The 15,870-nt window shown below is 48.4% G+C and overlaps 1 protein-coding gene across 1 annotated transcript in view; it reads right to left on the reverse strand.

Moving 5' to 3' along the window:
• Positions 1-511: 511 nt before the first annotated feature.
• The window catches only part of ACADL (acyl-CoA dehydrogenase long chain), a 28,364-nt gene continuing 13,005 nt past the window's right edge, over positions 512-15,870 (reverse strand). Inside the window, exons 8-11 of the mRNA XM_068137877.1 lie at positions 14,013-14,126; positions 8,721-8,848; positions 5,241-5,327; positions 512-1,210 (exon numbers count right to left, since the gene is read on the reverse strand). Of these exons, the coding sequence (XP_067993978.1) occupies positions 1,117-1,210; positions 5,241-5,327; positions 8,721-8,848; positions 14,013-14,126 (423 nt within the window). The 3' untranslated portion in view covers positions 512-1,116. The remainder of the gene's footprint in view (positions 1,211-5,240; positions 5,328-8,720; positions 8,849-14,012; positions 14,127-15,870) is intronic.

A 15,870-nucleotide genomic window follows, 5' to 3' on the forward strand; every position in this document is an offset into this window, starting at 1 on the left:
AAAGCGCAGCTGGGCGGGCTGGGCGGAGCCCGCCCTGAGCGGGGGCGGGGCCACGCCGCTCAGGGGAGGAGCGCGGGCCAATCCGCCGCACCCGGGGGCGGTGCTCCGCGTGGGAGCGACGGCTCGCCATTGGCCGGGCGTCGAAGGAGGAGACCGACACCCCCCCACTCCCCCCGCCCCCACCCGCTGCGCGCGTATCCGCGAGGCGCGGCGGGAGGGGGCCGGCGGCGCGCGGGGCAGCGTCCTCTAGTCCTCTCCCTCTGCCGAGTCGGTGAGGTGTAATGTGCGCCGGGCTCCCGCAAAACCTGAGCGCTAACCCTCACTCTGCGCAAATAATTACAATGCAATAAACATTGAGCGCTTTCACGGAAGATAACAACTTCGAAATACCCGCAACTGCTCGCGTTCCCTTCCTCCAACTTCCACCTCAAAGCACGGCGGGGAATGTGAGCAGGGCGGAAAGGTCCCCTTTCTCCCTCAGGCTTTGAAGTCACGCACACAACCATGAGACTGCAGAGAAATGCTTTATTACGTTTATTTGAACAAAGTAATTAAAATAAGGCATTCTGGGTGACATGTAAACATAGAGGTCACCCTCCCCAGGCGGGGAGGGGGGGGCTGCTGCACAGTAAGCAGGTGCAGGGCAGGAGTAGAGAAAGTTTCAAGTCCTGCTCTGACACAGTGCTAATTGTCGAGGGAAAATACAAATTCAGTGTTAATTATTTAACATTGAACTTCTGTTTAGTTAAGAATGTGGCTTCCCTGGAGAAGAGGTTTGATGCTGAAAAGCAAGGGCTGGATTCAGTGTAAGGGCATCAAGTCTGGAAGACTTGAGCCACTCGAAACGTTCCAGACAAAACTGCATTTCACTACACTTTTCAGAGCCCAGAGAACTCCAGTTTGGAAGTTCTGTTGTCCCAAGGATATTTAAATTGGAAGTGCATTAAGTATTAGACAACCTACACATCAGTGTTGTTCCTCACACTTCTTAAATAGTGCCACTTTCTTGAAAGAATAGGATACACCACTGTTATTTTACTTACATTCCGATGATGTTATGCCATCTATTAATACAAAAGGATTCTAGAAGACTCTCCAAAGTGGTAAACATCTGCCCTACTTGTCACTGACAATGTCTCTAGCAATAAGTTCTTTCATTATTTCATTGGTACCACCATAGATCGGCTGCACACGGGCATCCACGAAAGCTCTGAGGGGGAAAACAAAACAGAATATTACAAACAGCCTCCTCAGAAAGGACAGACAAGCAAAATAAAAAGATACCAAGTTTTATCTTTGAAGATCCCTCTCCTCAAAGTTTGCCATTCTTAAAGAGGTTCACCTTTTCAAAGAGGTACATTTTACCTTCCCAAGGTACTAGGAATTTGGTCAAGCATCTTTACCCTGGTTTGTTTACACTGAGTTTTCACTATCTGTTGTAGTTTTAGGCTGTGCCTAGGAAAATTTTCCACAGACTGAGTAGGAAAGTGGTAGAATGTTAAAAAAATTACCATGGGATGGAAAAGGAAAATAATGATAGAGTCTAAATATTGACAGCTGCCTAAACATGAGCCAGCAGTGTGCCCAGGTGGCCAAGGCCAACAGCATCCTGGCCTGCATTAGGAATAGTGTGGCCAACAGGAGCAGGGAAGTCATTGTGCCCCTGTACTCTGCACTGGTTAGGCCACACCTTGAGTCTTGTGTCCAGCTCTGGGCCCCTCAGTTTAGGAAGGACATTGAGACACTTGAATGTGTCCAGAGAAGGGCAACGAGGCTGGGGAGAGGCTTTGAGCACAGCCCTGTGAGGAGAGGCTGAGGCAGCTGGGGTTGCTTACCCTGGAGAAGAGGAGGCTCAGGGGTGATCTCATTACTGTCAACAACTACCTGAAAGGTGGTTGTAGCCAGGTGGGGGTTAGTCTCTTCTATCTAGCAACCAGCACCAGAACAAGGGGACACAGTCTCAAGCTGCGCCAGGGGAAGTTTAGGCTTGAGGAGAAAGTTCTTCACTGAGAGAATAATTCGTCATTGGAATGTGCTGCCCAGGGAAGTGGTGGAGTCACCATCCCTGGAGGTGTTCAAGAGGTGATTGGACATGGCACTTGGTGCCATGGTCTAGTCATGAGGTCTGTGGTGACAGGTTGGACTCGATGATCTTTGAGGTCTCTTCCAACCTCAGTGATACTGTGATACTGTGAATCCCCTTGTCTGATTACTAACATAAAGTTTGTTGTAGAAACTAACTCCTCCTCTCTTTTCTGCTTCTTCACTCTAGTAGATACCAGCTGGTGTCTTTTGCTTGGCTGTTGCTGCCCTTAGCTGCATTCTTGTTGTAGCAAAGTACTAACAAGCTACTCTCTGGCCTTCTCTTTTGCCTTGTATAGGGTGGGGGAAGGAAGCAGGGAAGGGGAAGCTGTTGTTAGCCCCCTGGTTTTGTCCAAGGGGTGGTTCTGGTGCTGCTTATAAATTGTACATACAAGCAAATATTGTATATTTTGTACACATTCACTGCATTCCATATTTCTAGATTTTAGTGTGCTTGTAAATATAACTTCATTGGCTTCCACTGAGCTAGTCCGGCAAATTTTATTTTGGGGGGTAATTTCAACCCAACACACTACACTGTCCCCCAGTTCTTGTTCCCTCCTACCTCAATTCTGGACACCAGAGCCCCTCTTTCACCCACCACACATCCTGCAGAAGGGCAAGACCCAGGTGTCTTGATGTGAAGCAACACCTGCTGCAGAGCCAAACTGATAGTTATCGTGGTAATTTGCTCTAATGCCCCAGCCTGTCTGATCCTGTCGAGAGGACTGCTAATGGTGCTGTCAGCTCTCTGAGGTGGGACTCCAACGCCTTGGGAGGAACTGAAAGTGCCAACTGGTTTAACATCAGCTGCCTGGCTACAGCCTTCTCCTGACACCGCCTTCAGCAGCATGCAGCCAAACCATTTCCATCCCTGTGCTGGAACTGGCCCCAGAACGTGCCCACAGCTGGTGACAGCACGCATGACAATGACAGTGTGCTTTTCCATCTTAATTCTGCCTCATTGCACAGAGAGGAGCCCAGGAGCAATGCAGCATTCTCTGCAAACACACATGTTGCTGAACCATAGGAATAATAAAACCTTACACAGAGAGGTGTACCCCAGAAGGGGCTTGAGGATGCCCTGAGCAGGGCTTGCTATAGCCTTCCTATTTACTAAGGCAGGGTAGGGAACACTAACAAATCACATTCATTACAAACATGTAGGAAAAAGTTGCTTCAAAGCAACACTTCATACTCTTAATGTATTCTAAATTAGAAAAAATAAATTCTAAACCTACTCAGTTAAACAAATTCAATTCCTGTACTGATGACAACTGCACAGCAAACCTGTTTGTCCCACTATCAGGTTGCCCCCTTTTTATTTAAAGAACAGCATCAAAAACTCTGCTTACTGTGGCCATCAATGGAAACACATCTTCACAGATAACAGAAGTAAATCACAGGCTCACAGGATGTTAGGGGTTGGAAGGGACCTCTGAAGACTGAGTCCAACCCCCCGGCCAGAGCAGGGCCATGGAATCCAGCACAGGTCACACAGGAACACATCCAGACAGGAATGGAAAGGCTCCAGAGAAGACGACTCCACAACCTCTCTGGGGAGTCTGTTCTAGTGCTCTGTCATCCTCACAGTGAAGAAGTTCCTCCTCATGTTGAGGTGGAACCTCCCGTGCTGTACTTTCCATCCATCGCCCCTTGTATAGGACAAGTGTGCAGAGGCTATCCCTGGCCCCTCCCTCAGCTATTGATAGACATTGATCAGATCCCATCTCAGTCTTCTCCTCTCCACACTAAACAGCCCCAGGGCTCCCAGCCTCTCCTCACCAGGCAGGGCTCCAGTCCCTTCAGCATCCTTGCAGCCCTCCCTTGGACTCTCTCCAGCAGATCCCTGTCCCTCCTGAACTGGGGAGCCCAGAACTGGATGCAATATTCCAGGTGTGTCCTCAGCAGGGCAGAGTAGGCAGGGAGGAGAACCTCCCTTGATCTGCTGAACACACTCTTCTTAACACACATGGAAATTAATTCCACAGATGTCCTTAAATTCATAAAGTAAGGAAAAAAAGAATGGCAAATTTGCCTTTGTAGATTTAAATCTCTTACATTTTTAATTTAGAAAGGTGTAAGAAAGCTGAATGTCCACTCAACACTTCTGATGAGGCAACCTGTTACGTTGTGATATTGCACAAGACTTAAGCTGACCAAGGTGTTTCGTTTCCTTCATACATGTGCATTTAAACAGACTGCCCAAGGGGGTTGTGGAGTCTCCCTCTCTGGAGGTATTCCAGACCCACCTGGATGTCTTCCTGTGTGACCTGCTCTAGGTGACCCTCCTCTGGCAGTGGGGTTTGACTGGATGCTCTTTTGAGGTCCCTTCCAGCCTCTAAGATGTTGTGATTCTGTGTGTAATTTCTGATCAGACACACAAACTAGCTCCTCTCATTTTCAGTTGTGCATTGCCTCTTTTCTTTTTTCCAATTAACATTTTCTTTGAGAAAAATAACTACCAGTTTGTGGAAAGAGAAGGGGGGAAAGAAGGAGGAGGAGAGGGGGGGAAAGAAGGAGGAGGAGAGGGGGGAAAGAAGGAGGAGGAGAGGGGGGAAAGAAGGAGGAGGAGAGGGGGGAAAGAAGGAGGAGGAGAGGGGGGAAAGAAGGAGGAGGAGAGGGGGGAAAGAAGGAGGAGGAGAGGGGGGAAAGAAGGAGGAGGAGAGGGGGGAAAGAAGGAGGAGGAGAGGGGGGAAAGAAGGAGGAGGAGAGGGGGGAAAGAAGGAGGAGGAGAGGGGGGAAAGAAGGAGGAGGAGAGGGGGGAAAGAAGGAGGAGGAGAGGGGGGAAAGAAGGAGGAGGAGAGGGGGGAAAGAAGGAGGAGGAGAGGGGGGAAAGAAGGAGGAGGAGAGGGGGGAAAGAAGGAGGAGGAGAGGGGGGAAAGAAGGAGGAGGAGAGGGGGGAAAGAAGGAGGAGGAGAGGGGGGAAAGAAGGAGGAGGAGAAAAAAAATACAGTAAGAGTTGTGCAACAGCTTATGAATTATTTGGAGAAGCAAAGCAGAGCCCTCCTGCAGCCATCTGGCCAGGAGGTTGCCTTTCAATAAACATGATGAGAACAGGAACAGTAAATCAGTCCTAACTAGCGGCCGTACAGGAAGTGCCACTATTTACTCTGCTGGTGATCTTTCATCATTGGAGTCCCAGAGATTACACTTACTTGGCAATGGGATACTCCCACATGTACCCCCATCCTCCATGCAGCTGCACACACTGGGTAGCTATGCTGTTTTGGAGATCAGAACACCTGAAAAGGTGAAAAAGAAATGTGTGGTTAGAAGGGTGTCCTGCTGTGAAACTCTGCTAGAGATACAGGGAAGTAAATAAACCAAAACCAAGCAAAGTATTTTACTCTACAACTTAGACACTGGACAAGAGAATACCTCCTGCTCTAAGGGACTTTTTCTTTATTTCTTGTCAGTTGTGAAGGATAAAAAAATACTGCTGTCTCCTTATGAGGAGAGACTGAGGAAGCTGAGGGCTCTTTAGCATGGAGAGAAACAGTCTAAGGGGTGACTTCATTCATGTTGCTAAAGATGTGCAGGGCGAGTGCCCAGAGGATGGAGCCAGGCTGTGCTGGGGGATGCCCAATGCCAGCACAAGGGGCAGTGGTGGAAGCTGAGGCAGAGGAAGTGCCATGGAAACAGGAGGAAAAATTTTTTCCCCTGTGAGGGTGGCAGAGCCCTGGAGCAGGCTGCCCATGGGGGTTGTGGAATCTCCCTCTCTGGAGATATTCAAACCTATGTGACCTGCTCTAGGTGATCCTGCACTAGGTGGGGGGTTGGACTGGATGAGCTTTCAATGTCACTTCCAGCCCCTAACGTTCTGTGATTGTTCAACTTAACATATTGGAGATCTGTTCTCCTTATGGAAGAGCTTTCAGAGAAGGAAAGCTTTCAAAACAGATCAACTTGTTTACCTTTCTCACAGGCCAAAAGATTTCTTTTGTAAAGCTGGTTGGTGTAGTCTCTTTTCCTACCAAATCCTTCAGTTTTGGCAAAAATAAACAGTATCACAGGCTCCCCACCCTCACTCCCCACCCCAGGATGTTCTTAAGAGTAAAACCATGACCTGAGGATAAGTTATTTTCCTCAATTTTAGGGGTTTTTAACTCCAGAAAGTACTTTAACTCTTACACAGGATTTCTCACTGCAAAATATGGGTTTAAGTGCAAAACAAGATTTTTAACTGCACTGGAAGTTCAAGATAAGGTTAAAAGACATGAAAAAAAAAAAATACCACTTTCTAATCATTAAACTTTCAGAGTGGCAACAGAAGTAAAGAAAATTACCATTAATTAATTAATTGCTTAATTAATTGCTTCTGCAGCAGGGGTGGTTCATGCTGGATGCTAGGAAATATTTCTTGCCAGAGAGGGTTCTCAGCCACTGGAATGGTCTGCCCAGGGCAGGGCTGGAGTCACCATCCCTGGAGGTGTTCCAGCAGCCTTGGAGCTGGTGCTTAGGGACATGGCTTGGTGTTGACCCTGCAGTGCTGGGTGGAAGGTTGGACTGGATGAGCTTGGAGGTCTCTTCCAACCAGATGTTTTCTGTGATTCTGGGATTCATCTTTATCAACATGAATGAGGTCACCCCTCAGGCTCCTCCTCCTCTTCTCACAGAAGAATGTAAGAGTCCTTTTCCTCAAACCAACCTCCTCATCCAGTTAGATCCTTACAGTTTATGACACTGTCCTGCAACTGTCTCCCCTAAATATACTTACAAATTAATTTAGGTACAGAATAAAAACTTGTCCCCACAAAATATACCTGCAGAGCTTTCATCAGGTATTAGAAGAGAGGCACAAACTGCTTTAAAATCCTTCAAAGTTCTACACGAGTAACTGACTAAGCAAAAGTTTGAAGAAAAACAAACTGGAGATAGTCTCCTGAAACAGAGAATAAAGCAATTCTACATGCAAGTGTTTTCCAGACCTCCTAAGAGAGTTTTTTGGAAGGGAGCCACAAGGACTCTGCTTGGGACAAGTGAAATCCACTGCTGAACAGTCTGGAGGGCAAGGGAGTGTCAAATGCCTCACTCTGGGAAATTTGTTGAGGAAGTAAGGCTGCATATCTGAGCTGGCACTAGTTCCTTCCTCCTCCTCAAAACCCAATGTCTCTGCTTGTGTACCTGGTACCTCTATGTAATCAGTGCCAGGAACAGCACTCAGCTAAAATCATTCCTCTTCATTGCAAATAATCTCTCTGCTCATTTTCTTTGTACTACAACCTGTAAATCTCTCCATCTGCCATAAAATTCTTTGTCTTTGTCTGATGCACTTTTTTCCTCCCATCTTTGCAAGCAAAATAAAACCAAATTCACGTGCCACCACCTTAGATGCCTCTACTCATCCAGCTTTCTCTGGTTCAACCCAAGCTACAGATAACAGCACCAAGTACAGGGAGGGGGAGGAGGAGTTCTGGCCAGTAAATGAAAGCACTGTTTAGATTCAGTCACAGCAACAGCTGGAGCAAACTATTTCTTCCCCAAACCAGATAGCTTCAAAAATTGGCTGGCCCAAGCAGCTATTGCTGAGAAGCAGTAACTAAAAAGTACCCTGTGAGCTTCAACTAAATCTGGGTGTTAAAACCAGAAGCCAATAAGCAAACACACGCTCCCTGAAAACAAACAAATAGCAAACCAAACAAAAACACACCCCCAACAATTTGCCAGAGTCAAATGCAAATGTTTGTGTCCAGATACCAATTAAGTACTTATTTTTACTTGAAGCTGAGTCCTGATCTTGTTATGAATGCAAGCCTATTTTAAAATCATGCTAACTATTTTGAAGTCATTGATCTGTTTAACCAACACTGGGATTCCATGTAAAGAAGAATTCTGCTACATGACTGAACAGAAAGCCAGTGGCCCCCCCTTAGAAGGCTCAACTGAGAGCCAGTGGCCCCCCTCAGAAGGTTCAACTGAGAGCCAGGGTGCCCCCCCCACCTTAGACAGTGGTGCCCCTCAGAAGGCTCAACTGAGAGCCAGTGGCCCCCCCTTAGACAGTGGTGCCCCTCAGAAGGCTCAGCTGAGAGCCAGTGGCCCCCCTTAGACAGTGGTGCCCCCTTAGAAGGCTCAACAGAGAGCCAGTGGTCCCCCTTAGACAGTGGCACCCCCTTAGAAGGCTCAATGGAGCGCCAGTGGCCCCCCTTAGACAGTGGCCCCCCCTTAGAAGGCTCAACAGAGAGCCAGTGGCCCCCCTTAGATAGTGGCACCCCCTTAGAAGGCTTAACAGAGAGCCAGTGGCCCCCCTTAGACAGTGGCCCCCCTTAGAAGGCTCAACAGAGAGCCAGTGGCCCCCCTTAGATAGTTGCGCCCCCTTAGAAGGCTCAACAGAGAGCCAGTGGCCCCCCATAGATAGTGCCCCCCCTTAGAAGGCTCAACAGAGAGCCAGTGGCCCCCCTTAGATAGTGCCCCCCCTTAGAAGGCTCAACTGAGAGCCAGGGGGCCCCCCTTAGACAGTAGCCCCCCTTAGAAGGCTCAACTGAGAGCCAGTGGCCTCTCAGAGTCTGTCAAAGCTATTATTAATCAGGCAGTAGTTTTCTCCCTTAATTCCATCAGAGCATTTTAGTGTTTTTATCAGTGAGGCTCCTGTTGAGATCATGCAAGCAACACTGCCCAGTTCTTTCCCCCCCACATACCAATACTTCGCCATTGAAGCTGTGGCAGAGTCCAGACGTTTCTCTGCGTGCAGCTGCAAACAGTTGTCCATAAAAGCTCGGCCCACGCAGATCTGTGTCTTCATCTCTGCCAGCTTGTGCTGTACCGTCTTGGTTTGGAAGTCGATGGAGAAGGCAGAGGAAAGAGAGAGCAGAAGTAGCACAGTTTGTAAGTGGTAGCTGAAGCAGCAAACACAGCGTTTTCTGGAAAGATTTCTGTTGGAAATCACCATTTCAAACACCAGAAGACAGCTTATTTCCCATGCAATTATGTCTGTACCATAGGATCACAAGAACATAGGATGTTAGAGGTTGGAAGGGACCTTTGAGGATCACTGAGTCCACCTCCCCTGTCAAAGCAGGACCATAGAATCCAGCGAAGATCACACAGGAACACATCCAGACAGGGTTGGAAAGGCTCCAGAGAAGGAGACTCCACAACCTCTCTGGGCAGCCTGCTCCAGGGCTCTGGGACTCTCGCAGTGAAGAAGTTCCTTCTTGTGTTGAGGTGGAACATCCTGTGCTGTAGTTTCCATCTCTTGCCCCTTGTCCTATCACAGGGTGCAACTGAGCAGAGCCTGTCCCCTACCTCTTGACCGCCCCCAGCCCTGACATATTGACAGACATTGATCAGATCCCCTCTCAGTCTTCTCCTCTCCACACTAAACAGCCCCAAGGCTCTCAGCCTCTCCTCACCAGGCAGGGCTCCAGTCACTTCAGCATCCTAGGGGCCCTCACTTGGACTTTCTCCAGCAGATCCCTGTCCCTCTTGAACTGGGGAGCCCAAAACTGGATGCAATATTCCAGGTGGGACCTCACCAGGGCGGAGTAGAGGGGAAGGAGAACCTCCCTGGATCTGCTGGACACACTCCTCTCAAGGCACCCCAGGATCCCATTGGCCTTCTTGGCCACCAGGGCACATTGCTGTCCCATGCAGAACTTGCTGTCCACCAGCACTCCCAGGTCCTTCTTCACAGGGCTGCTCTCCAGCAGATCCCCTCCCAACCTGTACTGCTGCAGTTTCTTCTTCCTCCCCAGGTGCAGGACTCTGCACTTCTCCTTGTTGAACCTCATTAGGTTCCTCTCTGCCCAGCTCTCAGTCTGTCCAAGTCTCTGAATGGCCTCACAGCCTTCAGGTGTCTCAGCCAAGCCTCCCAGTTAGGTATCATCAGCAAACCTGCTGAGCAGACACACTGTCTTATTAGAAAGAATTACTGCCTTTTAGTTGTCAAGACCAGCTCCAAAGATAACCTGAAGAGAAAAACCCCAAGAGCCTAAATAAAATTCCTAGAGAGCACAGAGTAGGAGGCTCTGTCTGCTCTGTCACTCTCAGCTCCCTCTCGTGGGCAAATGTCCTTTCACTCTGCAGAGCCACTGACGTCCCAAATCGGTAACATTTCATCATCCTCTGAATGCTTTTTCTGTGCATCCAGTTCTTCAGAGTTTAAGCCACAGAGAGACACAAAACAAATCCCAGACTAACTACCTGAACGTTTGTCAGTGCTGACTTCTGTCACACTGTAAAAGAGTTTCTAGACAGAAGAAATAAAATCCATCATTAAGGTTATGTAAAATCAGACCAGGAAAGCACTCAATCATCATCTTGCAGTCCTGGTAGCAGGGAAGATAAAAGTATCACCCACCTCAAAAAGCTTTTTTTAACCTTAGAGCTCCAAAATTGTACAGACAAGCTTGTCTTGATTCCCGTGACAGTAAATAGACTAGTCTGCTGTTACAAAGCAATGGGTTAGGAGCAGCCCTGTGGAGAAGGACCTGGCAGTGCTGGTGGACAACAAGCTCTGCAGGGGACAGCAATGTGCCCTGGTGGCCAAGAAGGCCAATGGGATCCCGGGGTGCGTTCAGAGGAGTGTGTTCAGCAGATGCAAGGAGGTTCTCCTCCCCCTCTACTCTGCCCTGGTGAGGGCTGCCCAGGGAGGTGGTGGAGTCACCATCCCTAGAGGTGTTCAAGGGGGGATTAGACGTGGCACTTGGTGCCATGGTTTAGTCATGAGGTCTGTGGTGACAGGTTGGACTTGGTGATCTTTGAGGTCTCTTCCAACCTTGGTGATTCTGTGAATATTGCATCCAGTTCTGGGCTCCCCAGTTCAGGAGGGACAGGGATCTGCTGGAGAGAGTCCAAGGGAGGGTTGCAGGGATACTGAAGGGACTGGAGCACTGCCTGGGGAGGAGAGGCTGAGAGCCCTGAGGATGTTTGATCTGGAGAGGAGAAGACTGAGAGGGGATTTAATCAACGTCTATCAATAGCTGAGGGCTGGGGATCAGGAAGGAAGGGTGATACAGGCTCCAGTCAGTTGCATCCTGTGAAAGGACAAGGGGCAATGGATCTGAACCCCAGCACAGGAGGTTCCACCTCAACAGGAGGAGGAACTTCTTTGCTGTGAGAGTCCCAGAGCCCTGGAAGAGGCTGCCCAGAGAGTTTGTGGAGTCTCCTTCTCTGGAGCCTTTCCATCCCTGTCTGGATGTGTTCCTGTGTGATCTGTGCTGGATTCTATGGTCCTGCTCTGGCAGGGGGTTGGACTTGATCTTCAAAAGTCCCTTCCATGCCCTAACATCCTGTGATTTCATTTCAAACACTACACTGTGGCATAACTAAATGAATTAGCCAAGGCAGAGCTCTGCTTAGAAAGGGTCTGTTGTTATACAGACGTTCTAGCAATCAGGAACAAAAGGGAAACTGAACAGGCATGCTAAAAAGGGTTCTTTTGACCAAAAAAAAAATTTTTACTCTATATGGCACTTATTTGCCACCTGCTGGTTGGCAGTGGACTAGCCTAAAAAATAGAGATTATTTTGGAGCTCTCTGCACAGTGAACTACTACAGTTAGGTAGCATCCCCTACCTATGTTAAAAAAGCCTAACCACACATTTCTTTGGTGCTAAATCTGCACTCTGCACACAAATTCCACATGAGATTGGGGATTTTTGAATGTTAACTTCAGAAAGAGAGAAGGCCACACCTTAAGCACTGTGTCCAGCTCTGGGCCCCTCAGTTTAAGGATATTGAGACACTTGAATGTGTCCAGAGAAGGGCAATGAGGGTGGGGAGAGGTCTGGAGCACAGCCCTGTGAGGAGAGGCTGAGGGAGCTGGGGTTGTTTAGCCTGGAGAAGAGGAGGCTCAGGGGAGACCACCTTCCTCTCTACCACTACCTGAAGGGAGGCTGTAGCCAGGTGGGGGTTGGTTTCTTCTCCCAGGCACCCAGCACCAGAACAAGAGGACACAGTCTCAAGCTGAAGTGAGGAGAAAGTTCTTCCCAGGAAGAGTAACTGGCCATTGCAATGTGCTGCCCAGGGAGGTGGTGGAGTCAACCATCCCTGGAGGTGCTCCAAAAGGGACTGGATGTGGCAATTGAAACACTGGTTTAGTTAGTCATGAGGTGTTGGGTGCTAGGTTGGACTTGATGATCTCTCAGGTCTTTTCCAACCTTATTGATTCTATGATCATGATCTACCATGACCTCCCATGATCTCTGATACTGTGACACTTTCCCAGCCTCTAAAGGGGCTGGACAGTTCTGTTATTCACAGCTGAAGATTTGATGTTGACAAAGGAAGCCTGAAGACCTAGAAATGTTTGTTTTGTTTTTCAGTTACTTCAAAAGCTTATCAAAGAAAGAGAGGCCACCACTCTCTAACCCCTATGAGTTACTTCTGTCTGGGTGTGTTTCAGGGTGGTTTGGATGTGGTGCTTGGGGCTATGGATTAGAGGTGATCCTTGTAGAGTAGGGTTCTGGGTTAGACTTGGTGATCCTGAGGGTCTTTTCCAAGCTGAATGTTTCTGTGATTCTGTGATTTTTCTTCTTAAGCAGCAAAGAGCCAGGAGAGTTTCTGCATGAGTGCATTTTTCAGAGCACTGCTGAAAAGTATCTAACTGAATTGTAAAATACATACATTAAGGCTTCTGGCGGGGGGAGGAGGGAGTGTTGGGGTGGGTTTGTTTTTTTGGTGGTTTTTTACTATTTTTGCTTTTCAAAACTGAACAATGAGCATGGAGGTAAAGTAAACAACAGCTACAGTCCAACAGTGACAACTGTGCAAATAGTCCTTTGAAAGCAGCCCAGGGATTTGAATTTGTTCACCAGTTCACAGATGTCACAGAATCACCAAGGCTGGAAGAGACCTCAAAGATCATCCAGTCCAACCTGTCACCACAGACCTCATGGCTAGACCATGGCACCAAGTGTCACATCCAATCCCCTCTTGAACCCCTCCAGGGATGGTGACTCCACCACCTCCCTGGGCAGCACATTCCAATGGCTAGCAGCTCTCTCCTTAAAGAACTTTCTCCTCACCTCAAGCCTAAACTTCCCCTGGCACAGTTCAAGACTGTGTCCTCTCGTTCTGTCATCAGGTTGGAAGGGACCAGCAAAGGTCATCTTGTCCAATCCCCCTGCACTCAGCAGGGACACCTGCAACCAGATCAGGCTGCAGAAGTCCCCAGCAAGTTTGATCTTGAATGTCTCCATGGACAGCCTCAACCACACCCCTGAGCAACCTGTTCCAGTGTGTCAACACCCTCATTGTGCAGACCTTCCTCTGGATGGCCAACCTAAATCTGCCCTGCTCCAGTTTCAAACCACTACCCCTCCTCCTACCCCTACAGGGCCTTCTAAACAGCCCCTCCCCAGCCTTCAGATATGGAAATGCAGTTCCAAGGTCTCCCTGGAGACATGTAGCAAATTCACACTGTGTGGTAGTTTTAGACTATGCCTTTAAATTTTTTTTCCACAGTTCTTGAACAGAAAAGTAGTAAAATGCAAATCAATCACTCTTAGGTGTAAAAAGGAAAATAAAGGTAATCCTAAAGAGCCCCACTGGAAGAGATAAGGGACTAAAGCTGGTTGTGCCAAAGCAATCTTTCTCTTCTTGCTTCTTCACCGTGGGAGAGATACTCACTCACTTCTGCTTGACCTGGGCTGCACTGCTTTTGTTGTGTCTGGCATTAACTTCTCTGCTCCTTTCTCTTCTCCTTTTTGTACAGGGGGGTTAAGGGGGAGGGCAAGGAATGAGAAGCTAGTAGCTTCCCCTGGTCTCTGATCAGGGGAGGTCCTTGTGTTGTTTATTAATATTGTAAATCCTGTATATTTTGTACATACTCACTGCATTCCAATGTAGATTGTAGTTTTGCTTGTAAATACAGCTTGCACTTCCTTCCAACTGAGCTGGTCTGGCAAATTTAATGTTGGGGCGGGGAGTGGGAAATTTCAACCCACCACACAGTGAAATCTTACCCAAGTCTCTCAGTTCCAACTCACCTGCAAGTGTGCAATTGTCTTCCCAAAAGCTTTTCTTTGCTTCACGTAGTTCCTTGTTTCCTCAAACATGAACTCACAGCCAGCAAGAGCCATATCAGCAATCAGCAGCCTCTCCTTTGGAAACACAAAGGGTGGAATCCAGCTCAATTAGTCCTGCATTTCTCTGCATCAGCTGCACAATTGGGACACAGATGTTCAGTGTTGTTCATGAAGGGGGAGAGGGCAGCAGTCATGCTAACCATCAGCCCAGACACACTGCATTACTGAAATTAATGAGTGGGACAAATGCTTTGCTGCCCTAAAGCTCACTTCTAAGTCTCCTCTAGGGTAATGTCCTACCACAAGGGCTCAACAAAATAGCTACAAGTCAACAGCAAGATGCTTACTGACTGTGAAATTCCCATGAAATTGTTTCCATTATTGGTTTTCACCATTCAAAAAAATTGCATTTAACAATTTCCAAAGGACATCTCTAGAAGAAAAACAAACAACACAAACCTACCCAAAAGAAAAACACCTATTTTTGTGTCCTTTCTCATGTTGGAAACCAGAAACTAGATAACAGTTAACTTCTAGCACCATTAAAATCATCTGATGCACCACCTTCAATCCATTCATAGAATCACAGAATTGTCAGGGCTGGAAGGGACTTCAAGCATCAGCTAGTTCCAACCCCCCTGCCATGAGCAGGGACACCTCACACTACAGCAGCTTGCTCACAGCCACACCCAGCCTGGCCTTCAAAACCTCCAGGGATGAGGCTTCCACCACCTCCCTGGGCAACTGTTGCAGTTTGGGTTGGGTGCCCTCTGCTACAAGGGTGTTTCCTGTGTCCAGAAGTCCAGCCCAGTGGGAGGACACAGGAAATTAGGTATTTCCTATCATAACTCCTGCACCACTATAAAATCCACGTAGGGGTCTGGCACTTCCTCTTTCCTTCCTCTCCACCACCTGGTAACTGGGGGAGATGTCTCCTGGCCATGGGCCTGGTTAGGCCCAAGGCCACAGGGGGATGGGCAGTCTCAGATCTGGCCAGCTGAGACTAGCCTTGCAGTGGGGGGGAGGGGGGAGGGCAAGGAGGAGCCCTGGGGGTCTTGGGTGCACCCTCAGGTGGGGATGGGATGTCTCTGGGTCTGCTTTGGGGTTTCTCTTGTCACTGTGCTTCTGCCTTTCTGTACACACTCACTGTTCTCTATTTAAACTTTCCATCACTTTTGCAATCTGTTTGTCTGAGTTGTCATTTCTGCCCGTAGTGGGGAGGGGGTTTGCCCCAACCCAGTACAGCAACCTCTTCCAGTGTCTCACCACCCTCAGGGGAAACAATTTCTTCCTAACATCCAAACTCAATCTACCCATTTCTAGTTTTGCTCCATTCCCCCCAGTACTATCACTTCCCTGACACCCTCAAAAGTCCCTCCCCAGCTTTCCTGTAGCCCCCTTTGGATACAGGAAGGCCACAAGGAGGTCTCCTTGAAGCCTTCTCTTCTCCAGACTGAACAACCCCAACTCTCTCAGTCTGTCCTCATAGCAGAGCAGCTCCAGGCCTCTGCTCATCCTCATGGCCCTTCTCTGGGCACCCTGCAGCACCTCCAGATCTTTCTCATAATATGGACTCCAGAACTGAGCACAGCACTCCAAGTGGGGTCTCAGCAGAGTGGATTAGAGAGCATCTATTTCTTTAAATCAGTACAAGATTCCCTTTGATCAGGTCTTGTATTTCCCCACAGTATGAAATGAAATAACCATGATCCCTCCCAGATGAGGCAAACACAGAGTCACAGTTCTGACAAAGCACAGTCACGTCTGGAAAAAACCACATTGGCTCTTTGTCCTCCCAAATCATTCCCAGACTTTGTGA

Source organism: Melanerpes formicivorus, unplaced genomic scaffold (genome assembly GCF_026170545.1).
Source record: "Melanerpes formicivorus ecotype bairdi unplaced genomic scaffold, bMelFor1.0.p_v2 SCAF_5, whole genome shotgun sequence".
Lineage (NCBI taxonomy): Eukaryota > Metazoa > Chordata > Aves > Piciformes > Picidae > Melanerpes > Melanerpes formicivorus.